The 26,306-nt window shown below is 39.9% G+C and overlaps 1 protein-coding gene across 1 annotated transcript; it reads left to right on the top strand.

The window, feature by feature from the left end:
• The first annotated feature begins 25 nt into the window (after positions 1-25).
• On the top strand, positions 26-26,306 carry LOC100146620 (membrane cofactor protein). The gene is made up of 6 exons (XM_001915859.6): positions 26-338; positions 7,475-7,663; positions 7,992-8,094; positions 14,943-15,028; positions 16,091-16,144; positions 26,217-26,306. The coding sequence occupies exons 1-5, from the start codon at positions 218-220 to the stop codon at positions 16,135-16,137; spliced, it is 546 nt and encodes a 181-aa protein (XP_001915894.1). The 5' UTR covers positions 26-217; the 3' UTR covers positions 16,138-16,144; positions 26,217-26,306.

The following is a 26,306-nucleotide window of genomic DNA, read 5'->3' as shown; positions in this document are numbered from 1 at the left end:
AAGCGGGCTTGCATTCCACGTCTTTATAGATCCAGGCCTAACTCGCTTGCCTCCCTGCGTCGAGGTCACGCCTTGCAGCCCGCCGAAAGGCTCCGCCCAACACAGTCTGCTGTTCTGCGCCCTGTCACTTGGCGAGTCCAGAGATTGCTGCCTCTGGTGACCAGACTCTAAAAGGCCGCTCGCCCGGGTCTCGGGAATCCCGGGGATCTCCCGGAAAATGACGGCGTCTTGCCCGCGGCGCTGGGCACCTCTCTGTCGCCCCGAGAGCCACTTCTCTTCTTGGTGCTCCTTTCGGATCCTTTTAGGGGCCCTAGTGCTCCTGCTACCCATGTCCTCCGGTAGGAGCCTGGAGAGGGCGTGCGCTCCAGCGCGAACGGGAGCGGGTCGGGGGCAGGCCGACCGGAGCCGAGGGCGGGGGAACTTCGCTCGGTGGGTCGGGCAGGTGGCGCGGGGCTGAGTCGACCCGGGTCGTGCGGAGTGGGTAGTGCGTGGCCAGCCTTCCCCCCGGGTGGCGCTGTGCAGGGATCCCGGCGGTGAGGACCACGAAGCGCAGGAGGTGAAGGCTTGGTGGTCGGCACCGAGCGGTGCGGCGGGGTGGGTGAGCCGGTGTTGACCGGGCCAGGCTGTGTCCCTACCGAAAGCTTGCAGGCTGTTACCGGCACTGAGCCAAGTCGGGAGGGGAGCGCGGACTCGGTGCTTGCGGTGAGGGCTTGCTCTTGAGTGCCCAGGTGCGTGGGGGAGTTGCTGGGACTCGTGCTGTGCCGGTGGGGAGGGTTTGCCCTGCTTCCCTGGGCCGGATGGTGCCGTGTTGAGAGGGGTATTTGTGCCCCGCGTGGCTGGGCTGGGGAAGCCGCGGGCGGTGTTGTCGGGTGTGTGTTCCACGGAAGTGGCCAGCCCAGCGGTGCGTGTGGAGCGAGGAGGCCCGCTGCTCGCTTCGTCAGGGGGCGGCTGGGAAGCCCGTGGTGTGCCTGTAGTGCTGGGGTGAGAGCAGGCTCTGGGTGCCTGCGGTTCAGAGAGTTTGGGAGGGGCGCGCCAGGCTTTTGTACCTGACGTTCAGAGGCTCCTTCTTGCCCAAGATCATATTGGTATCGGTTTGCAGGCTGTTGCTTTTTTTCTGCCATATGGTTATCTTCGCGATCCCATCCAGTACAGACAGTATCCAGTTCTGTTACCGAATGGCTTTTTGGCATTGTTTCCTTCTGTTCATTGGGTCGGATCATGTTTGAGGGGACATCCGAAGTAACCTAAAACACATTGGTAGCCAAACTTAGTGAGAAACGGTTATCCTAAGAAATGAACGATAAATAATGTGAATCTGGCTTTCCTCTACAGCTCAAAAACTATGGCTGAAGTCACATCGATTAAGTTTCTTCGGTGTTTCATTGAACCGAAAAAAGTATTTTAAAAATATATGTGCTGAAAAAGACATGCTTATTGTCTAAAAATTACACAATCAAAGGACAGCCGTTTTTAATAGTTTGGTGTATTTCCTCTGTCTTCATATGCACGTGTGTTCCTTTGCCCAAGTTATTTTCAGGATTCTGTTAAATATACAATTTGTATGCTGCATTCTTTCCTTAGCAACGTTCATTCCACAAAGATTTGCCTTCCCTGTGCCAGGTCCTGTGCTGGTCCTGAGGGTACCCTGCTCAGCAATAACAAACCATTCCTGTTTTCATGATCTTTATTGTCTGTCTGCACACACACCCAAATATAAGCAGAGACTGTTTTTTCTCACTGTTGGATCCCCAGTGTCAAGCACACAGTAGATAATCAAGAAATATTTGCTAAAATTTATTGGGAGTGGCAGACAGTAATGAAAACATAATACTAATGAACACATTATAACCCAAGAGAAGCGCTCTGGAGGAAAGGAGCCTGAGACTCTGACAGCATTTAGCAAATGAGTGGAGGCGGGGAAGATTTTCCTGCTCATCAAACAGGCCAGCTCTGCCACTTTGGAGCTTCTGCACTTGCTATTCCCTCAGCCTTGCAGCATCGTCCTCCTGCCTCTTGTGTGCTTGTCTTCTTCTTATTCTTCAGACTCAGCTGAGATGTTACCCTACCCCCACCCGCCAGGGACCTCCTTTGCCCACCCTGTCTCAGGTAGACACACACACTCTCCAGCTTAAATCCCCCCTGATGTGTAGTCGCCCTTCCCAAACTCTCTTTTCTGTTTGCTCCCCACTAGAATGCAGAGGTCTTGTCTGTCTTGTCACACTTGTGGTTCCAAATGCCCGTTTTCTTTGCCTCAGTATGAAGGAGTTATACACTCCTGTGTAACTAGTAAGTATGAGAAAGTTAAACATAGTATTCGGCTGGGGCCAGAGCCCAGGAGAAAATGCCTCCTGCCTCCAGGGGAACGGTCTTCAAAGCAGCATGGGTAGGATGGCCTTTCTGCGGTGCCTGAAAGGCTGAGGCAGGGACCGCTGAGGGCCCAGGAGGCTCTGGCTTCCCATTTTATGTAGAGTCTGCGGGGCTCACAATGTTGCTTGTTACTGATCTTTAAGAAGTTCATTTTGTGGTGGGAGGGCAGGAGAAGAACACTGGTGGTAAGGGAGAAAGAAAAGGAACTTTTTGAAAAAAGAATAAGTTTTAAATTAGGCTTAAAGCTGGAAGTTGACGGGAACTATGAATACTATTTGGAAGAGAGGAAAACAGATAAATACAAGGAATACAATGCAACATGGAAGTTAACAAAACTACAAATGAAGAAAAGGTGGAAAGGTGAAATCAGGAAAGGTATGAAACAGAGAGAAAGTAGAAATGAGAACTCACTGTGCCGGGCAGGGAAAATGTGGATAAAATAGACGTTTCACTTCTGAATCAGCTCCTGAGGAGAAGGTTTTGTGGGCAGACACTTGTGCCTGGGAGGCTTGTCATCTCAGAGGTGGTTGCCAAATGGTATGAGGTCGCAGAAGGGAACATTTGTCAAAATTTGGGACCAGTCTCGTTCCTCCAGAAGTCGTCTGGTTTTTTGGACAAAATCCACTATCTCCTGTTATGGATGGTCTCTTCTGCCTATTTTAAGTCTTTTCTTTCTATCCGGTAAAGAAGCCAAGATCAATAAGGGCTTACACAGTAGTTTCTTAGTTTACTTACTCTGCATATTACAACGCAAAGAGAGCAGCCCTTGTCTGGTCAGTTGCTAGGTTACCAGGATCCTGGGAGATAGGCAACAAAAGAAACTACACGGCCAAACCTTTCTCCAGTGCATAAAGCTTTAAGATGATGATTTTCAATATTAGATTCATTACAGTATGTTCTTCTCCATTGTTCTCTGTTTGACAGCAGTGGTGCTTTGAGCACCAAATGTTTTTAAATAGCTGCTATGAAGGACATACTGTGCTAGATGTTATGGCCACATGGATGAATGGAGTCAGCCTGTTAACTATTCAACCCCAAAACATGTGACAGTGACCTGAGAGATCCATGCAGAGGAGCGTCCAGGAGAGGGACTGCTCACTGCGTCTTTGGGGAAGCAGAAAGTGCTTTCTAGAGCAGATGTTGAGGGGATTAAGTCTAAGAGGACAAGCGTTGAGCAGGAGTTGCTGCTGAGCAGGAAGGAAGGGTGTTCTGAGCAGAGGGAGCAGTGTGAGCAATGGCTCAGAGATAGGACATGGCTCAGCGACTCAGGGACTGCCAAGCTACCCAGTGAGGCAGCAGTAGGGCAAAGGAGGCGAGAGCAAGGAAGGACTAGATCACAGAGTGAATAATTGTGAAACCAACAGGATAGTCGGGAATGAACAATCACCATCATAAAATTCAGACATCATGTTATTACCTGTCCTTTTAGGGCAACTTGAGCCCTTCTCTTTGACTTAGCACAATGCAGACCATTTCTTGAGGACTAACTTGTAGACAGAGTGTGTTGGTGTAAGCACGTGAGGGTTCCAGATGAGAGACAGTGATGGGAAGCAGTGGTCATAGTGGAACCAGGCTCCCTGGCTAGACTCCTGGGTCTGCTGCCTACTGAGAAAGTTTCTTGGGAAAGTTAATTCACCTTCCTGTGTCTCAGTTTGCTCATCTTAAAGATGGTTCCCAGCTCATAGGATGACTATGAAGACTAAGCTAGTTGGCTAAAAACTTTTTGCCATTTGTGGAGAAGAGTTTTAAGATTTGTATTTGCCGTTTAAGTAATCTAGCATTTGGGCAAGGGAATCTTTATAGCAGTTTGTGTTTTTAAAAGACCTTTTTTCCCTTTGGATTTTTGTTTGTTTTTATTTTAGCTCAAAGGAGGAGGCCAGAAAAAAAATTCTTTCAGGATCTGAATATCAGCTGTTTTCCTAGTTCACTCAAACTGGTGGCCTCCCATATTTTGTGCCTTTTTGATCTGTCTGCTAATCTCAGGAGGTGACTTGATTATAGAAGCTTTTGAGAATCCTCCCTGGGTTTAAGGAGTTCTTTACGTGTGGCCCATAGTTTGGTCTTTGACCAAGGAGTGAAAGGGCTCTGAGGAGGATCGCTGGCAACCTGAGGCAGTTTTATTTTAAAGGGCAAGCGTGTAATAGTCTCTCCAGAGTGGAAAAGCAGTTCAGAAACAGAACTAGTGACACAGGCACCCTCAGGTAGCGAAGGATGGAGGGGAGCCTCAGGAGTCACATCAGTCCTAGTGTGCTTTGTCTCAGGTAACTCTTGTGTCCCTCATTTTTCATTTCCTCAATTTCCACATAGTTCCTCTTTTTTTTTTCCTTCTAATGAGAAACTTCTCCCTAAAGTTTACATTTCAAAGAATGGCTCTTAGGTCTTAGAAAAAACCGTGTAGTAGAAAATTAATATTACAAAAGCAGAGAAAATATCCAAATTTTCTGCAGACTTTTTTATTTCTCCGTTATCAGAAATCTAGTGTAATTACTATTTAAATTTTCCTTCATTTTAGAATAATTCTGTTCCAGTGTGCTGATTTCTTTAATATCTCTAAGCATTTTGAGATGAATAGGGGAGGTTTAGGGGATGGCCTCTCTAAATTTGGTAGGGTCTTCTGAAAATAAGGTAAAAGGGCTTTATAATTAAAGATCTACTGCTGTCCAGGGGCCATGAATTCTTTGGATGAGGGTCTATGATGTATCTCTGGTTACATGAAGTTCATATATAACAATGCATATGTGTATAAGCTGATTTTAGGTTGAAATTTCCTTACGTTTGAACACATTCTAAAAGTTCCCATGGTTTAGGTCTTTTGTTGTTTTTCTTTTTTGCTGAGGAAGATTCGCCCTGAGCTCACATCCATGTCAAGCTTGCTCTGTTATTTTAGTATGTAGGCCATCAGCACAGCATGGCCACTGACAGAGCAGTGGTCCTCAAGAAGGTGATAGTCTCCTAGGGAGTATAAAAATAAAGAATTACAATATGAAGAGAGCTATGGAAGGAGCTAGTGGGGGCAGCAAGTGAGGGTTCCACATGAGAGACCGTGATGGGAAGCAGTGGTGGTAGTGGAACCAGGATGCCTGGCTAGACTCCTGGGTCTGCTGCCTACTGAGAATGTGTTCTTGGGTGAGATACTTCACATTACCATGCCTCAGTGTGTTCATCTTAAAGAGGGGAAGTAGTACCCAACTCAGACGATGATTATGAAGATTAAGTGAGTTTAAAAGTACTTAAAATAATGGTCAACACAAGGAAGGTCGTATATCTACAATTATTGCTGTCATGACTATCATTGTTGTAAGAACCAAGTACTGGAATCCTTCATTATGATATTTTAGGGAAAAACATTAATCCACAGTATTTGGACTTCACCTTTGATAATGTTAAAATACTATTTCTAATAATGACAGTAATGAAGAATGAGTTCCTAATGAAAAAATAAACGAAGCATAATTATTTTGACATGAAAGGAATAAAAAATTCTGATAAAGGGATTTGTCTATACCTGAACCACTGACATAAAATTGAAGACAGGCATAAAAACAGCAAAGAAAAATGATGATTTGCAGACAACTCTGAAACAGGTTGGCTGAACAGTGAAGATTTGAATTTGGATGTAAGAGTGTGTAGAAGTGACTGATACCAGTGCTCATTCAGCTCTCGTGCTGGGTCCTAGTAGAGCAGTGATGAATGAGACGTGGTCCTCATGACGACAGTCTCATAGGGCATATGAACAATAAAGAATTACAATATGAAAAGAGCTATGGAAGGAGTTAGTTGGGGCAGCAGGAGGACACTTAACCTGGTTTTTTGATTGAGAGATGCCAAGAGCTTCAAGGAAGAAGCGGCATCTAAGATGAAACTGGAGGATGAGTGGGTGGGAGGAATGGCAGGGTCTCTGGTCAGAGCTGAAGTAAAGTGATGCATGGAGCCTACAGTGCTCATGTAATTTAACAATGTAATGGGCACCGCGTGGAATTGAACACGGCTTGAGAATAGTGTGCAAGAGTGAGCAGCATCTTGATAGAGACAGATTTTAAAAGTCTGTTAGCAATGTGAAGGGGCTTAGACACATCTTGAGGGCAACGGGTGCCATTGACAGGCATCTGATGTGGAAGAGCATTGGTCACTCTCTCATATCAATATTGTTCTAGTTGCACTGTGAGGAATTGCTGAAGTAGAAGAGACGTTATTCTAGGCAGAAAAAAATCCTCCCCAAAAAACTACCAAGAAGTAACAAATTTATCAAAAATCATAGCAATATAGCAGCTTTACTGGAGGGATCTATTGGATGAAAAGCTCAAACAGCTACCTCAGGGAACTTCTGGGGGAACCGCATGATCCATTAATCAGCCAAGGAAGATTAAATTATCTAATGTCCAAGGAGGCGAATTTTTTTCATGTAATGCCATCAAAGTAAATCATTTTGATATTTAAGTGGCATCTATTCACGTACAAAATGCTCAGATCACTGATATGAAAACTGTGGAACAATGTCTTATATTTTGAAGGACTTCCGTCCGTATTTATTTTGATGTATGAAATCTGCCACGCTAATTTAATCATCGCCTTTTACCGCAGCATTTCTTAAGCCCCCCTGGGTAGAGAGTGTAGCAGAAAAAGAAGGCATGTGATCCCTGAGCTCTAGGAGCTCGCCCTCTTAGAGGAGATTGAGCCTGCAGTGCCAAGTGCTCATGAGTTTGTGTTTCAGACTATGGAGGATAATCTCAGCAGAGTGGTATATATTACGGAGACTTCTTCGAGGACAGGTGAGTTTTGGACTGAATTTAGACAAAAGTGGGGAAGGATGCATACCTATAAATATATTTTAAAGCCAAAAGCATTGATGTTGTCTCTTCAATTTACTGTTGATTGAAAATTCACCTCATTCCCCAACAAACAAAAGCTAAAAGGATGTTATTAAAAATGACCAAGACACATCGTCCACCACTACCACCAACTGGGTGAAAGCATGGACAGTCATTTAACATCTCGCCAAGAACTTTTGCATTTCTTCTGTACTGCTTACCTGCTGCCAGGCCACAGGCCCTGTCTGACGAACGAGGTAACATGCTTTATTTTCATGTTCTTACTCTCTTTTTTCTAGACGCCTGTGGTGATCCACCAAGATACCAATCCATGAAGCTGAAGGGTGTCGCTCAACCCCGTTATAGGCCTGGGGCCATAATAGAATACGAGTGTCGTCTAGGCTACAGGCTCAAGAGACCTCCTCTTCCCACCTCTGCCCGCTGTCAGGCTGATAACACATGGACACCTCTCCAGGAGGCTTGTAGAAGTAAGTCAACAAAACATTTTTGGGTTTTTCTTAATTACTCTGGAGATATTCACACATTTTATGGCACATGTTCCACTACTGCTGGTTTTCTCATGTGAATGTAGGTTTTAGATAGCAGGGTATTTTTTAGGGCTTTGAAAATCTCCAGGGCACTTTTGCTCGGCAGCTGGTTGCCTAGGTAGATGTGAATCTTAAGTTTGGCCTTATCATAGTTAAAGAAAGTAAACAATATTCCCACAAATTCCAAAGAACAATGTAGAGTTTTGATTTTGATTCAAATCTGTTTTGAAAGTTGTATAAAACAACGAATTTGAAAATTGTCTTTCAGGAAAATCATGTCCACATCCAGTAGAGCCGGTAGATGGCGCAGTACAGTATGTAAATGGGACTTTGGAGCTTGGTTCACAGGTTCACTATGTTTGTAATAAGGGGTAAGTTACTCCTTAGAGGAAATAAGGTGAAACTTATGACGTTCATTTTTGTCGTGCTTCTCTTCTTAAGAGTTCCCATGAACTTGATTCCATTTTGCTTTCTGTGTGACAAGTTGCACTTGTAGCCAGACAACTCTTGGGCTTTAATGGAGGCTGCAAAGATGTGTAATATATAGGAAGAAATTTAAATTGAAGGGAAGCAAAACTGAATGTCGCTGTTATACTAAGAAGCCTATCCCAACAGAGTGCACCCTATTTAAAACGGCCAGCTCTCAGAGTTGAAGTAGTCTTCTGGAAATGGGAGGTAGAATTGCCATCCAAAGAGACTCTTACACTGACTGAGGTAACGCTGGAAGGGGCCAGCAGACCAACATTGACCCGGTCAGCCTGGACCATAATGTTGATCAAGCTGTCTTAGTTGGAAAACCTTATCTTTGAGACTGCTGCGAAGGAATGAAGCATCTCAAACAGAGGTCCTGAGCACTTAATAATAGCCTTTGTTCGATGGGGCTCTTTTAACAGTATGTATTGGGAATACTGGGCATCTCTGAAAAATGTGCATTTACAGGGTAAATGTAATACACTGTAGAAATGCAACTGATTTTTTAATACCAACTTTGTATCACGCTACTTTGCTGAACTGGTTATTCTAATTTTTTGTGTTAGTGGGTGCAGGTAATCTTTAGAGTTTTCTACATCTGAGAACCTATCATCTGCAAACAATGATAATTTTACTGCTTCCTTTCCCATTTGGTTGCCTTTTATTTATTTATTTTGTCTTTCCGGATAGCTCTGTCTAGAACTTGCAGTACTATGTTGACTAGAAATGGTCAAAGCAGGCATCCTTGCCTTGTTCCTCATCTTAGAGGAAAAGATTTCAGCTTTTCACCATTGAATAGGATGTTTGTTGTGGGTTTTTCATGGATGGCATTTATTATCTTGAAGTAGGTTCCTTCTGTTCCTCATCTGTTGAGTATTTTTATCGTGAAAGGATATTGAATCTTGTCAAATGCTTTTTTTGCAGCAATTGAGATAATCATATGGGGTTTTTTTCCCCCTCTATTCTGTTGATGTGGCGTTAATTGAATGATCTTCCTACGGTGAGGATGTTTCCATTCCAGGAATAACTCCCAGCGCTCATGGTGTATAATCCTTTTAATATGCTGCAAAACTGTTTGCTAGTATTTCGTTGAGGATTTTTACTTTAACGTTCATCAGGGATATTGGTCCGTAGCTTTCTTTTCTTGTAGTGTCTTTGTCGAGCTTTGGTATCAAGGTAATACTGGTCTGATAGAATGAGTTTTGAAGAATTTCCTCCTTGGAATTTTTGGAACAATTTGGTAAGGATTGGTATTAGTTTTTCTTAAGTGTATGGGAGAATTCAGCAGTGTAACTGTGAAGTCCAGGGCTTTTCTTTATTGGGAGATTTTTGATTACTGATTCAATCCCCTTGGTAGTTACAGGTCTGTTCAGCTTATCTATTTCTTTGTGATTTAGTCTTGGTAGGTTTTGTGTTTCTAAGAAATTGTCCATATATCTAGGTTATCCAATTTGTTGGCATAAACTTTTCCATAGTACTCTCATAATATTTTTTATTTCTGTAGAATCGATAGTAATGTCCCCACTGAAATTCTGATGTCCGTCCTTTTTCTCTATTTTCTTAGTCCATCTACCTACAAGCTTGTCAGTTTGGTTGAACTTTTCGAAGAACCAACTTTTGGTTTCCTTGATTTTCTCTAATATTTTTTATTCTCTGTTTTGTTTATCTCAGCTCTACTCTTTATTATGTGCTTGTTTTTCTAGCTTTGGGTTTGGTTCTTCTTTTTCTAGTTCCCTAAGTTGGAAAGTTAAGTTGCTGATTTCCGATCTCTCCATTTTTTTAATGTCACCGTTTATAGCTATACATTTCCGCCTTGGCACTGCTTTTGCTGCCTCCCGTAAGTTCTTCTATGTTAGGTTTTCATTTTCGTTTATCTCAAAGTATTTTGTACTTTTCCTTGTGACTTCTTCTTGGATCCAGTGGTCGTTTAAAAGTGTGTTGTTTAATTTTCAAGATTTTGTCACTTTTACAGTTTTCTTTTTGATATTAATTCCTGACTTCATTCGACTGTGGTTAGAGAAGCTGCTTTGTACAACATCTATCTTTTTAAATCTATTGGTTAACGATATTAATTTGTAGACTACATAATTACGTTATCATGTATTATTTATCATGTGATTAATTGTACTATTAATAATATTACTTTCTTTTATTAATTTGTGGCCTAACATATGGTCTATCTCGGAAAATCTCCCATGTACACTTGAGAAGACTGTATACTTTCTTGTTGGGTCAACTGCTCTCTATATGTGCGTGACATCTAGTTGGTTTATCATGTTGTTCAAGTCCTCCGTTTCCTTACATGGCTTCTGTCTCCTTGTTCTATTCCTTGTTGTGAATGGGGTATTGAAATCACCAAGTACTCTTGTAGAAATGCCTCTATTAAATAGTAATGTGTATTTATCCCTTCGATTCTGTCAGTTTTTGCTTCATATATTTTGACAGGCTGTCCTTAGGTGCATAAATGTTTATAATTGTTATATCTTCTTGCAGTTTTGAGCCCTTCTTAATATATAAGGTCACTTTTTGTCTCTTGTAGCCTTTTTTGATTTAGAGTCCATTTTGTCTGATTTCAGTATAGCCACCTCTGCTTTCTCTGGTTACTCTCTTCACGGAATAGCTGTTTCCATCCTTTCCTTTACAACTTGTTTTTGTCTTTGGAGCCCAGGTGAGTCTCTTGTAGACTGCATATAGCTGAGTCATGTGTTTTTAGCCGTTCTGCCAAGCTCTGTCTTTTGATTGGAGAGTTCAGTCCATTTACATTCAATGTCATGACTGACAAAGAGGGACTGACTTCTGTCATTGTGCTGTTTCTTTTTATGTGCCTCATGGCTTTTTTTGTCCCTCATTTCCTGTCACACTGCTTTCTTTTGTGTTTAGTTGATTTTTCTAGTGAACTGTTTAAATTCTTTCTCGTCTCCTTTGGTGTGTATTCTGTGTCTGTTGTCTTGGTGGTTACCATGAGGATTGCATTTCACATCCTGTAGTTATAAGCCTCCAATTTGAGTTTATACCAACTTAACTTCAATAAATTCTAAGAACTGCTCCTCTACAGATCCGTCCCCACCCGTTTTGGATTTTGATGTGATACTAGCCTCTACACCTAAAAATTTTAATAGTGGCTTCTACACTAGTAATCTCTTTATTTTCTTTACAAATATTAGTCTCTTAAATCAGATAGAGTACAAAAACTGCAGTTATACATCATGCTCACAATAATACTAGCTTTCATAATTACCCATATATTTACCATCGGTGACATCTTTATTTATCCAAATGGCTTAGAGCTACTGTTGAGTCCGTTCGTTTCACCGTGCAGGACTCCCTTGAGCATGTATTGCAGGTGAGGGCTAGTGGTCATGAACTCCCTCAGCTTTTGCATATCTGGGAATACCTTCATTTCTCCTTTACTTTGGAAGGACACTTTTGCTGGATAAAGGACTTTGGGTGACGCTTTCTTTCTTTTAGCTCTTTAGGTATATTGGTCAACTGTCTTATGGGTTCTGAGTTTCTGAGGAGAAGCCTTCAGATGATGTTATTGAAAATCCCTTGGATGTGATGATTCACTTTTTGGTTGCAGCTTTCAAGATTGTCTCTTTGTCTTTGAATTCGAAAAGTTTGCTTGTTCTAGGGCCTAGTTTGGGTCTCTTTGAGTTCATCTTACTTGGAGTTTGCTGAGCTTTTTGGATATTTGTCTCCGTGTCTTTCAGCAAAGTTTCGGAGTTGTCAGCCATTATTTCTTCAACTGTTCTCTCTGCCCCTTTCTTTCTATTTTCTCCTCCTCAGAATCCCACGGTGTTTATTTTGGTCTGCTTGTTGTTGTCCATGTCCCTTGTGCTCTCTGCTTTTCTTCAGTCCTTTCTGTTCCTCAAACGCAGTATTTCCATTAGCCTATTTGCAAGTTCAACATTTCTTTCTTCTGCTTCCCCAAATCTGGCTTTAATTCCTGTAGTGAACTTTTGATTGCAGTAACTGTACTTTTCAACTCCAGAATTTACTTTTGGCTTCCCTTAGTTTTTCTGTCTCCTAAAGGATATTTCCATTTTGTTCACACATTGTTTTCTTGACTCTCTCCATTTCTTCTGTTGGTTCTTTGAGCATCTTTAAGACAGTTTTTCTTTTTTCTCTCAGGTTTTACTGAGACCCCAAGGCCTTGGGTCTCAATCAGGAGGCCATCCTGCATGCAAAGCAGGAGCCTTTGGAAAGGCCTTATCTGACCTTCATTCTGGGGCACAGGTGGTTCTTGTGGCCGTATGTTGTGACAGTGGACAGCACAGGGGTGTAGGCGGATCATCCTGTGGCAGTTGTATTTCTGGGTGAGCTGGCAGAGGGAAGGCTTGATGATGCCACCCCACAGGTGAAGCACCAGGTACACTGTGGACTCTGAATATTGTGGTCTTCGAGACCATGCCTGTCCTTTGGCTGTTTGCCTATGAAAATCAGACACTGTTGGTGACTTAGGATGCCCTTCTCGTCTTGGATTTTGTTTTTTTCATTCTCAATGGTGTCACCGGGCTCGACCTCAAGAGGAATGGTCTTGCCTGTGAGCTCTTCATAAAGATGTGCCTCTCTGCATCTGCTGCTCACACACTCATTGAAGAAAGAGAATGTGTGGTAATGGAAAGCACCATTTTGACACCAAGAGCACAAGAACAAGACAGTTACTTTAAAGTCTTTCTTTAGTAAATCCACCATGAGGCCTTTTCAGGGACAGTTTCTGCTGATTTATTTTTTCTTGTGAATGAGCCATACTTCCTGTTCCCTTGTATGCCTTGTGATTTTTTTGTTGAACTGGACATTTGAATCTAATAATGTGGTCACTCTGGGAATCAGATTATCCCCTTTTCCTGAAGCTTGATGATTTACGTTATTGCTTTTTGAGTTATTTTTTTATTGTTGTCCGGTGTCTCTGTGCTGAGGATCAACCTGATGTGTAATGCTCTTCTCAGGTCTTTTTTGATCCTTTCCATGGGTGTGCATAGTCACTTTCTAATTTTCCCCGCATATGCAGTTGTTTCTGAATGTTCTCGTTTTTAATGCTTGGCTTCTGAAGGGGGAAAAAGTGAAAAATGAAGGGTATAGCAAAGGGCACTGGATCTTTAAATCCCTTGTAAGTCACTTCAGCTAGCATGGAAGGAGCTTCCAAAAGTGTGGGTAGATGTGAGAGCATTCGCTTCCCACCACCTTGTCTGCTTCTCTGTGATCAGAAGCAGTAAGCAGTGATAAGACCACAGATCCCCGATAACTGCAGGACAGAGTTCTTTTTGCCCAACCTGGATCCTGCAGGCTGGTTGTAAGCTGCTATCAGAACACATGCACGTTACCAGCTGGGGTAGGGACTGGGTAGCTGCCACAGTGCTGGGAGCTGAAATTGACCTAAAGTAAGCCTAATTCACTCTCTAAGTCTTCCTCTGGAAATGGCAAGCCATCAAATACTCCAGTGTTGCCAAATAGTTACATCAGGCAGATACTACCAGTACAATTGTTGTCTAGGTGGGAGAGAGATTACTGGTGCTTCCTTCTCAGCCATCATCCCAGAATCTACTAATATATTCAAATATGGAAGCACTGCGGGAGCCATGGGGGAAATGTCAGCTAGAAGCATGTTCAGGCAGCTTCACTTCCTATTTTTGAACTTTATCAAGTAAAAAATCTTGGAACGTCCTTTGGGGCCGTCCCGATGGCCCAGCGGTAAGTACGCACGTTGCGCTTCAGCAGCCTGGCGTTTGCTGGTTCACATCCCGGTTGCAGACATGGCACCGCGTGGCAACCCATGCTGTGGTAGACGTCCCACATAACAAGTAGAGGAAGATGGGCATGGATGTTAGCTCAGGGCCACTCTTGCTCAGAAGAAAGAAGAAGATTGGCAGATGTTAGTTCAGGGCTAATCTTCCTATAAAAAAAAAATCTTGGAATATCGAGTTAATACTTATAGAGAGAGGCTCTGCTAGGCACTTTGAGGAATACCAAAAGTTTAAGACAGAGACTCTTCTCAAAGAAGTTGTAGCCTTCTGGAAAAACACAATATATCTAGAGAGGTGTCAAAGTCAAATAGTAAATGAGAAGTACCAAATAGACAGAATTGCTCATGATTACTACAATGAGAGTCCGGAAGGAGGAGAGGGAGCTGTGAATTTAAGTCACCAGAGAAGATTTCATCCAGGAGAATTCCTGACCTGTTCCTAGAAAGACATTCTGATCTAAAGCAGGTGAAGAGGAGCCAAAACCTACATGGCCCTCACTGTGTGCCAGATGCTAACTCATCTAAGCCTCAGAACAGCCCCATGAGGTAGGTGCTATATCCGCTCTTCATCGATGAGGAAGCTGAGCCAGAGAAACATTAGGGGACTCGCCCAAGCTCCAATACAAGTCCCTCATGGAGCTGGGACTGGCATCCAGGCAGCAAGCTCCAGGGCCTGTTCTCTCTCCTCAGTCACTGTCCTTCCTGAGCAGAATGGCATGAGTGAGGACGTAGAAATGTGCGTGTAATGTGATTGCCAGAGAGAGAAAAGAGGCCAGACCGACAGGTATGACATATTTATTTAGACATTTTTGCTCTTGGCCAATGCGTGTTCAAATGCAGAAACGCTTTAGTCAAATTGCAGATTTTATTAGCAGTTTGTTATATTAGAAACTTTTTCTCAAACTGCAGTAGTGCAGAAAAACAACCATATAAACATTTTCTTCATTATTATTTGCATCTTGTTGACTGGTAAAGAACACTGTAACTTTTTCTTTTTTCTTTTAGTTATAACTTAATTGGAACTAAAATTCTGTATTGTGAACTTGATGGAGAAAATGTGAATTGGAGTGACAATCCCCCACTATGTCAAGGTAACTTAACTGTGTTCTCTCTGTAGAATTTTGACCAGCAGTTCTCACACTTTTTGCCCTGAGAACCCCTTACTTTTTTAAATTAACAAAGACCCCAATGAGCTTAGCTTTATGTGACTTATATCCCGACATTCATTATATTGGAATTAAAACTGAGACTTTTTGAATAATTGTTTATTTTAAGAACAGCAAGGTCAATACATGGTAACATATTCACCATGTTTTTGTGAAAAATCAATTTTCCAAAAGAAATAGTGAGAATAGTGGCATTGTTTTACGTTATCGCAAATGTCTTCCATATATTTCTTAAAAAATGACATCTAGGGGCTGGCCCCGTGGCCGAGTGGTTAAGTTCGCGCGCTCCGCTGCAGGCGGCCCAGTGTTTCGTTGGTTCGAATCCTGGGCGCGGACGTGGCACTGCTCATCAGACCACGCTGAGGCAGCGTCCCACATGCCACAACTAGAAGGACCCACAACGAAGAATATACAACTATGTACCGGGGGGCTTTGGGGAGAAAAAGGAAAAAAATAAAATCTTTAAAAAAAAAAAATGACATCTAGATTCTGTCTGTTGTGTTATCACACACAATTTGTACCCTCTGGAAAAGTTCACCATACACTCATAAGGATGAAAGTGAAAAAAGACAATAGTATCTTGGTATTGTAAACTACCGATTTAGCAAATGTATCTGTTTATAAATTAGAAAGTCTGTATCAAGTAGCACTGAGTTTTATTTTTGATCACAAGTATATTTTCTCATTAAATTGTCAGCTTCTCTTATGATGAGAACAAAACGTAGCATGGCCTTACACATAAATGTACCACAGAATTGTCACAGCAAATGTTACTGGACAGGAAGAAGACTACTGATGACATTAAGTATAATCTTACAATATTTTGTGATACTACTTTTAATGAGAAGCATTAATATAGTTTATATAAGGAAAATGAAGTTATTAGGGTTTTTATACAAGATCAGAAAATCAAACCTATGAATTTGTCTTTAAACCTCTTTTTATTCTTTTTTTTTTACTTATTTCTATTTCCTGTTTTTTTTCTAGGACATCTTGGTCCTCCCGATGAATCACAACCACCTAAAGACACGTAAACTTCAGGTATTATTTTGGTTACTAATAACCCTGCATTGTGAGACCCTAGACTTCTACCTGGAAATATCATACTTCAATATTCTGCAGTTAGAAAAGTAACAATGTGTCACAAATCAGTGATAATTGGCATTTGTAGTTATGTTAATAGTGAGGAAACCATGACAAATGAAATCACTCATATGTGTAAACACATGCAAATCATACATTTCTTAAGAGGTGCCCCAAATTAGCATTCCTAGATAGGCCAGGTAATTTTCTCAAATGCTATGGTTATATGTTAGTTAAAATATATAAAACACAACTTGCTTTCCATGTGATAGTGTTATTTTGTGATGGCAACTTTCAGGGAAATTTTCTTTCTATCCATACCTTGTATACACAAGCCTTAAAATACTACAAGTTGGGTGAGATTTTTTTCTGTAACAGGCTGGTGTAGCACACTTTAATGTAGGCTCACATAGTTCACACAATTTGTTTTAAAGAAAATAATGAAATATAGTTGTGAGTTAAATGAAATACAAAGATGTCTTGATAAGTACGTGAAGAAAAATATTTATTACAGTTATTTACATTAGACGAGGTTAGTAAGGTTAATCTTTTTATAAAATGCACCATAGGCGTCTTACATTTGCCCTCTGAACACTGCGGTCAAACTGTCATTGTGCCAGTAACTCCAGTGCCATCTTAAGATGTGAAACACTTGACCATTTTTTCTGAAATGGAAAGCGCAGAGTTAAACAGGACATTTTATGCTTTGACTTATGGAAATTTAATAGAAGTAATGGCAGTTTAGAAGCAGTGGTACTACTGACAAACATTGCTATGAATTAAGGTTTTGTGGTATTATTTATTGTTCTCTGCATAGTTAGGACATGGTCACTTAAGTGCATGTTTGTTTCTATGCACAGTTTTTATCCTTGTGCCTGATGTTTCATTTACATTCTCAGAATTTCCTGGCTAATTTGCACTATGTCTTAACCTTTTTGTCAGGGTGGAGAATAGGAGGGGTCGATGATAAGATAAAGTATTATTTGTGAAGACTCTGCCAATAGCATCTGTGTGATCGATTCATGGAACTTTATATATGACTTATTCCACAGACTCACTTTTGGGGAAAAAAGTATAAATTAACTTCCTAACAATATCATAAGAAATTATAGAATGAGTACTGAACTAAACTGACTAGTTTTAAAACAATTTTCCTCTAATCTAGTGAATTCTGATTGTTCTGGTAACCTTTACTAAATAACCTAGTGTGGTGGCTACGGCACAAAACAACGAAAAGTGAGGGTCCTGTGACGAGTCTCACAAGTTGGACCTGAACCTGGAATCTGATTAGAAGGGTTCTGTGATCAAAATGACCGGGATGCTCCAGCAGTCACCCTAAAACTAGATGGATAGACTTTTTCTTTGCTGTAGTTTTTAGATGATGGGACCAGAATGAAAATGCAGCTGCTATCTGGAGGCCCAGATGTGCTCAATTATCTTTAAACTGTCTTTGTTTTTTCTCAGATGGACTAAACATTGCTCTGATGCTCCCAAACTTTGATAGTACTTGAATCAAAATATTACTGTAAAGAAGTGCACTATTTTCTTAATGACTTTTCAGTTTCCATAGTTTTTATTCCTTCCAATAAGTAAACCAGTCTAGAAACCTGAGCTTTTATGTGATATACTACCTCGTATAGATGACTATATATTCTTTTATATTCTATATGTCCACTTAGTAACAAACCCTAAATAATCACATATTTTTTCAATTTCCTTTGTTCAATTATTGGTGGTTTTTTCTACCATCCCTGTTCTAAACATAATATTCCTGATGGCTTTTGTTTGGACATATGCTCCAGTAGAGTAATGTCCCCTCATCCTTTCATCAAACTACATAGCTTTCTCTACCTTCTAGCAGCTGAGAATCAAAAGTGAGGAAATAATTGCATAATAATTATGCATAATGTTTTCATTTTAAGTACAGGGAGAAAAAAATGTCCTTTTACAGAAACCAAAATACATTTTACTTAGTTTTGTAAATGTATTCAATGTCAACTTGTAAATAACTCTGTAAAAGTATTTATATATTTCCCTTAACCAGAATATTATTAGCATATGAAAGAGAAACCAACAAAAAAATCCTCAGATTTTGAAAAATTATGACTCATACTGCCTTAAACGCTTTGACCCCATCCACCTTCTGTCTTTGAATGAAATGAATTGGAAGTGTTCTTCTACTTGTGCTAAAATATGTGTCTACATAGCTGGGAAGAGAGGGAGATGTGCATCCAACCACTTACAATGTGAGGTGCTACCCTAGGTTACAATCAAGAGTTTGGAGTGATGTCAGCAACATGGTGGAGTTAGCTATTCCCTTTATCTCTCTTCCTTTGAACTACAATTAAGTGGACATTCATTGACCAATGGAGGATACCCACACAGCACAACAGAGTGCCTGAGAGACCCACGCAGCTATATATCTGAAAGTGGATGGACTAGACCTCTGGGATGTAGTGGAGATAGGTGAGCACTCCTCAGCCCTTCCATGGCAGCCCTGTGTGCACACATGAATGCTTTCCCAGCTGGGAGCACACATAGTGCCACTGTCATCCTGCGAGTGGGAACTCACCTTGGCGTTACTGTAAGAAGAGGCAGAGGCAGCCCTGAGCACTCGCACCAACATTTTCCCAGCTGGCAGGAGAGCCCACCATGCCACTGAAATCTCAATGAATGGCCCAGGCTTGGACCCCATGAAGAAGTCCCACCCACCAAGCACAGCAGCTGGTGTGACCTTAAGAAGAAGCAGTGGCAGATCTACATGCATGTGCGAGTGCTTTCTTGGTGGGCAGGAGCACCCATAGTACTGCTGCAGCCCCAGAAGTGGGAACACACCTCAGTGCAAACGTAAGAAGTGGCCCCAGCCCTGAGCCTGTGCATGAATGCTTTCCCACCTAGTAGGACCACCCACCATATCCCACAACTTCCAGCAGACAGGGTGGGATCAGAAATTCAGCTCCTACCTCCCCTCAGTGGTAGCAGATGGAGCTGTGAACTGATACTATCACAAATGCACCAGCAAAGCATTAGTTCATCAAACACCATAAGAAACTGCAGCAACAATTAAGAGCAGAAAGAAAATGACAAGTCCCCAGAATCCAACCCTGAAGTCACAGGAATTCATAATCTAAATTGTAGTGAATTCAAAATAGCTGTCATAATGAAACTCAACAAGTTACAAGAAAACTCAGAAAGACAGTTCAATGAGCTCAGGAATAAAATTAAGGAGAAGAAGGAATACTTCACCAAGAGATTGAAACTATTAAAAAAAAAAAGTTAAAACTATTAAAAAAAACTATTAAAAAACTATTAAATATAAATTCTGGATATGAGGAACACAAAGAGATAAAAAATAATCTAGAATCCTTAAAATATAGAGCTGACATTGTGAAGGAAAGAATTAGTGATTTAGAGGATAGAAATATAGAAATGCTTCAAGTGGAGGAGGAGAGAGAACTAAGATTTCAAATAAATAAAGCAATTCTTTGAGAAATATCTGACTTAATTAGGACAAGCAATATAAGGATTATAGGTATTCCAGAGGGAGAAGAAGGGGGAAAAGGAGCAGAGAGTTGTTCAAAGAAATAAAAGCTGAGAACTTCCTAAACCTGGGGAAGGAACTGGACTTACAAGTACATGAAGACAATAGAACTCCTAAATACATCAATGATAAAAGACCTTCAAGGCATATAATAGTAAAACTGGCAAAAGTTAATGACAAAAAAAAAATATATTAAGGGCAGCAAGGCAGAAGAACATAACCTAAAAAGGATCCCCTATCAGGCTTTCAGCAGATTTCTCAGCAGAAATCTCACAGGCTAGGAGAGAATGGAAAGATATATTCAAAATACTGAAAGACAAAAACTTTCAGCCAAGAATACTCTATCCAGTGAAACTATCTTTCAGATACAAAAGAGGAGTAAAAGCTTTCCCACATAGACAAAAGTTGAGGGAGTCCATCACCACTAGACCTCCCCTATAAGAAATGATCAAGGATGCCCTCATTCCTGACACAAAAAGGCAAAGGTATACAAAGCTTTGAGCAAAGGGATAAATAGACAGACAAATCAGAAAACTGTGGCTCTCTTTCAGAACAGAGTAGCAATTACTTACTTATAACTTAAAGGATAAAGGGAAAGAAAGCATCAAAAGTAACTAAAAACACTTCAACGTAGTCACAAACTTACAACACAAAACAGAATAATTTGTGACAACAATAACTCAGAAGAGGAAGAGAAAAGGGCTGGAACCTGCTTAGGCTAATGGAGATAAAAGACTATCAGAAAACGGTCTATTTCATCTATGAGATCTTTTATACAAACCTCACAGTAACCAGTAAAGAAAAAAATCAGAGCAGAGCCACAATATGTAAAAAATGACAAAACCACCACAGAAAACCACCAAAATGAAATGGCAGTCAGAAATATAAAGGAAGAGAAACAATGGAAATATAGAACAACCGGAAAACAAGAGCTAAAATGGCAGTCTTAAGCCTTCATATATCAATAATTACTCTAAATGTAAATGGAATGAATTCTCCTTTCAAAAGACATAGAGTAGCTGGATGGATTAAAAAACAAAACCCAACAATATGCTCCCTCCAGGAAACACAGCTCTAAATACAAACATAGGCTCAGAGTGAAGGGATGGAATATGATACTCCAAGCAAATGGCAAACAAAAGAAGGCAGGTGTTGCCATACTTATATTAGACAAAGCAGACTTCAAGATGAAAAAGCCAATGACAGACAAAGAGGGACAGTATATAATGATAAAAGGGACTTTCCACCAAGAGGACATAACACTTGGGAATATATATGCACCTAATACAGGAGCACCAAAGTATGTAAAGCAATTGTTAACACACCTAAGGGAGAAAGTAACAGCAACACAATAATAGTAGGGCACCTTAACACCCCACTTACATCAATGGGTAGATCAGACAGAAAGTCAACAAGGAAATAGTGGATTTAAGTGAAACACTTGATCAGATGGACTTAATAGATGTTTAGAGAGCATTCCATCATAAAACAGCAGAATACACATTCTTCTCAAGTGCCCATGGAACATTCTCAAAGATAGACCATATACTGGGAAAGAGGCAATCCTCAATAAATTTAAGAAGATTGAAATCATATCAACCTCCTTTTTTCTGACCACGATGCTATGAAACTAGAAAACTACAAGAAAAAAGCTGGGAAAGCAACAAATATGTGGAGACTAAACAACATGCTACTGAACAACCATTGGATCAATGAAGAAATCAAAGGAGAAATTAAAAAGCACCTGGAGACAAATGAAAATAAGAAGACAACATACCACCTCTTATGGGATGCATTAAAAGCAGCTAAAAGAGGGAAATTTATAGCAATACAGGCCCACCTCAACAAACAAAAAAATCTCAAATAAGTAATCTTAAACTACACCTAACAGAACTAGAAAAAGAACAAACAAAGCTCAAAGTCAGCAGAAGGATGGAAATAATAAAGATCAGAGCATAAGTAAATGAAATAGAGGCTACAAAAACAGTAGATATGATCAAGGAAACTAAGAGTTGGTTCTTTGAGAAGATAAACAAAATTGACAGACCCTTAGTGAGATTCAAAGAAAAAAAGAGAGAAGCCTCAAATAAATAAAATTAGAAATGAAAGAGGAGAAATTATAATGGACACCACAGAAATACAGAGGATTATAAAAGAAATCTATGAAAAACTATATGTCAATAAATTGGAAAATTTAGAAGAAATGGATAAATTATTAGACTCATACAACCTCCCAAAACTGAATCAAGAAGAAATAGAGAATCTGAGTAGACCAATCACAAGTAAAGAGATTAAAACAGGGATCAAAAACCTCCCAAAAAATAAAAGTCCAGGACCAGATGGCTTTTCTGGAGAATTCTACCAAACATTTGACAAAGATTTAATACCTATCTTTCTCAAACTATTCCAAAACATTGAAGAAGATGGAACACTTGTTAAACAATTCTATGAGGCCAGCATTACCCTGATACCAAAACCAGGCAAGGACAGCACAAAGAAGGAAAATTATAAGCCAATATTGCTGATGAACACAGAAGCAAAAATCCTCAACAAAATACTGGCAAACTGAATATAGTAATACATTAAAACCAGACACCATGATCAAGTGGGATTTATACTAGGGGTGTGGGGGTGGTTCAGCATCCACAAATCAAGCAATGTGATACACCACATTAACAAAATGAGGAATAAAAGCCACATGATCATCATTCATCTCAATAGATGCAGAGAAAACATTTGACAGGTCCAACATCCATTTATAATAAAAAAAAAAAAACTCTGAATAAAATGGGTATAGAAAGAAAGTACCTCAACATAATAAAGGCCATATATGACAAACCCACAGCCAGCATCATACTTAACAGTGAAAAACTGAAAGTCATCCCTCTGAGAACAGGAACAAAACAAGGGTGCCCACTCTTGCCACTGCTATGCAATATAGTCCTGAAGGTTTTGGCCAGAGCAATTAGGCAAGAAAAAGGAATAAAAGGAATCCAAATTGGAAAGGAAGAAATGAAACTCTTGCTGTTTGCAGATGACATGATTCTATACAGAGAAAACCCTAAAGAATCCACCAGAAAACTTTTAGAAATAATCAACTACAGCAAAGTTGCAGGGTACAAAATCAACTTACAAAAATCAGTTCCATTTCCATATAGTAATAACAAACTAGCTGAAAGAGACATCAAGAATACAATCCCATTTACAATCACAACAAAAAGAAAAAAATATCTAGGAATAAATTTAACCAAAGAGGTGAAAGACCTATACACTGAAAACAATAAGACATTATTGAAAGAAACTGAAGGAGATATAAAGAAATGGAAAGATATTCCAGGCTCATGAATTGGAAGAATAAACATCGTTAAAATGTCCATATTGCCTAATCAATCTACAGATTCAGTGCAAACCCAATCAGAATCCCAATGACATTCTTCATGGAAATAGAACAAAGAATCCTAAAATTTATATGGAACAATAAAAGACCTCAAGTAGCCAAAGCAATCCTGAGAAAAAAGAACAAAGCTGGAGCATCACTATCCCTGGCTTCAAAATATGCTACAATGCATCAATAATCAAAATAGCATGACAGTGGCACAAAAAAGGACACAGATCAATGGAACAGAATTGAAAGCCCAGAAATAAAACCACACAAATAGCCAAGAACATACCAAGAGAAAGGAAAGTTTCTTCAATAAACGGTGTTGCGAAAACTGGACAGTCACATGCAAAAGAATGAAAGTAGACGATTGTCTTGTACCATACATAAAAATTAACTCAAAATAGATTAAAGACTTGAATGTAAGACCTGAAACTGTAAAACTCCTAGAAGACAATATAGGCAATACACTCGTTGACATTGGTCTTAGCAGCATTTTTTCAAATACCATGTCTACTCAGGCAAAGGAAACAAAAGAAAAAATTAAGAAATAGGACTGCCTCAGACTGAAAAGCTTCTGCAAGGCAAAGGAACCCATGAAAAAAATGAAAAGATAGACCACCAACTGGGAGAAAATATTTGTAAATCATATATCCAACAAGGGATTAATTTCCAAAATATATAAAGAACTCACACAACTCAACAACAAAAAACCAAACAATTCGAACAAAAAATAGGCAGAGGATATGAACAGATGTTTTCCCCAAGAATATATACAGATGGCCAACAGGCACATGGAAAGATGTTCAACATGTCTAATTATTAGGGAAATGCAAATCAAAACTACAATGAGATATCACCTTATGTGTATCAGAATGGCTATAACTACCAAGACAAAAATTAACAAATGTTGGAGAGGTTGTGAAGAAAAGGAAACCCTCATCCACTGCTGGTGGGAATGCAAACTGGTGCAGCCACTATGGAAAACAGGATGGAGAGTTCTCAAAAGATTAAAAATAGAAATCCCATACAATCCAGCTATCCCACTACTGGATATTTATCCAAAGAACTTGAAATCAACAATCCAAAGATATATATGCACCCCTAGGTTCATTGCAGTATTATTCACAATAGCCAAGACATGGAAGCAACCCAAGTGCCCTTCTACGGATGAATGGATAAAGAAGGTGTGGTATATATACACAATGAAATACTATTCAGCCATGAAAAAAGACAGAATCATCCCATTTGCAACAACATGGATGGGCCTTGAGGGTATGACGTTAAGTGAAATAAGCCACACAGAGATAAATACTGCATGATTTCACACATGTGTGGAAGATAAACAATCACATGGATAAAGAGAACAGATTAGTGGTTACCAGAGGGGAAGGGGGCTGGGGGGCGGTGAAAGGGGTAAGGGACACATAGGTATGCTGACAGATAAAAATTAGACTACTGGTGGTGAGCACAATGCAGTCTATACAGAAACTGATAAACAATAATGTACACCTGAAATTACACAATGTTATAAACCATTATGATCTCAATAAAATAATTGAAAATAAATCTTAAAAAATAAAAAAAGAATTACAGAACAGATTCTGCAAAGGCCAACAGGAAGGGCAACTTCTTGGTAAAAGCCAAGCGGTGTCTTTGATCGCAGGGGCAAAGGGAAAGACAGAACATACCAACTAGAGTGACAGTCTGGGCGCACCAGCCCTGTGTGTCTGCCTGGGCTCTTTGCATTTCCTTTGAGGCTAAAGCCAAACAGGAAAGTCGTTTTCACACTGTCGTGAGCTTCAAGGTGTCTGTAAAGATTTGAAGTTAATTAAATGAATGCTGACGTTAATATAAAATAACTGTAATTAGTAATTCAGTTTCAGATTTTTACCATTTTCAAATAGCTTTGTTTCATCAAATATTTCTCTAAGTTTATATTAATGCTTAATTATCTTTCTCATAGAAAGATAGTCCAATAGACTTCTGTTTTAAAGAAAAGGATTCCACTACTACAGAAAAAAAAATATATTGACTTTGAAAACTAGAAAAATATGGTCTTGGAGAAATACTGATAGGCCTAATTATTACGTCACTCACCACAGTATTCCTTAGAAATCGCCATATTGCAAGTATACTGCTGTGACAGTGGTGGTTCATAATGATGGCTCCCCCCAAAGAGAAACAAAGTACCCGAAAGTAACCTGGTTGGCTCTTACATTGGTAGGCATCCCTGAAGTGTCTGCTGTGGCAAGCATAACTGACTGGTCCAAATTTAGTTTTAGTCTCTTAGAGTCAATTTACTAAGGCAGGGACCAGAACCGCATTTTCCAGTGCAATAATCAATAGCCACGTGGGGCTACTGAGGACTTCAGAAGTAGCCGGTCCCGAGGAAGGTGTGGTGGAGGTGCAAAATACAGTCCAGATTTCAAAGACAGTATGAAAAAATGTAAAAATAAATGCCAAATCTTAATATTTTGACTGTATTGGGCTAAGTGAAGTATATTAAAATTATTTTTTCCTGTTTTTTTTACTTTTTTAAATGTGGCTTCTAGAAAACTTAAAATTACCTATGTGATTGGCATTATATTTCTCTGGACAGCGCTGGACCAGAATAACAGATTTTAGAAAGATATCTGTTGTTACAGTAAAAGAGTGATGGAAACTTCAGTTATTTAGGAGAATCTCTTACTGGAGCACAGGATTTCCTTGACAGTCAATGAGGCGTCATTGAACCTGAACACTGTGGGAATGGTTACATTTTTAAAAGTTCCATCTTAGAGCCAGATTTAAAATTGTGATATTAGGAAAACAGTCTTTCCCATTGGCCCTAAATTAAAATGAGGAAATATTTAATAGTACTTTATACATTACGGCTCTATTGCTTATTTTGGAGAGAATAAAAAATACAGGGATAGAAGAAATGTTTCCACAGTGAGACTAGTTGACCATTTTTAAATTAAAAGAATCATTTTTCATAGTTCAGGGGCTCTTAATGCTATAAATACAGGAGTTTTTTAATTATCCATTTTCTAAATGGGCTTCTGGAATTGAATTTCTGTACTAAATTCTAGTTATCTCTAATGCTATCTTTTTACCTTGCCTTATAGGGAAACAGAGGAGAGTGCCGCATACAGCACTTACCAGAATAAGTCAACCACACCAGTAAAGCAGACACATTAAACAGTCTTGACAAACCA

The sequence above is a fragment of the Equus caballus genome, chromosome 5 (genome assembly GCF_041296265.1).
Source record: "Equus caballus isolate H_3958 breed thoroughbred chromosome 5, TB-T2T, whole genome shotgun sequence".
In the NCBI taxonomy this organism is placed as follows: domain Eukaryota; kingdom Metazoa; phylum Chordata; class Mammalia; order Perissodactyla; family Equidae; genus Equus; species Equus caballus.
The sequence above is the reverse complement of the archived record's forward strand: the minus strand, read 5'-3'. Positions and strand labels throughout refer to the sequence as shown.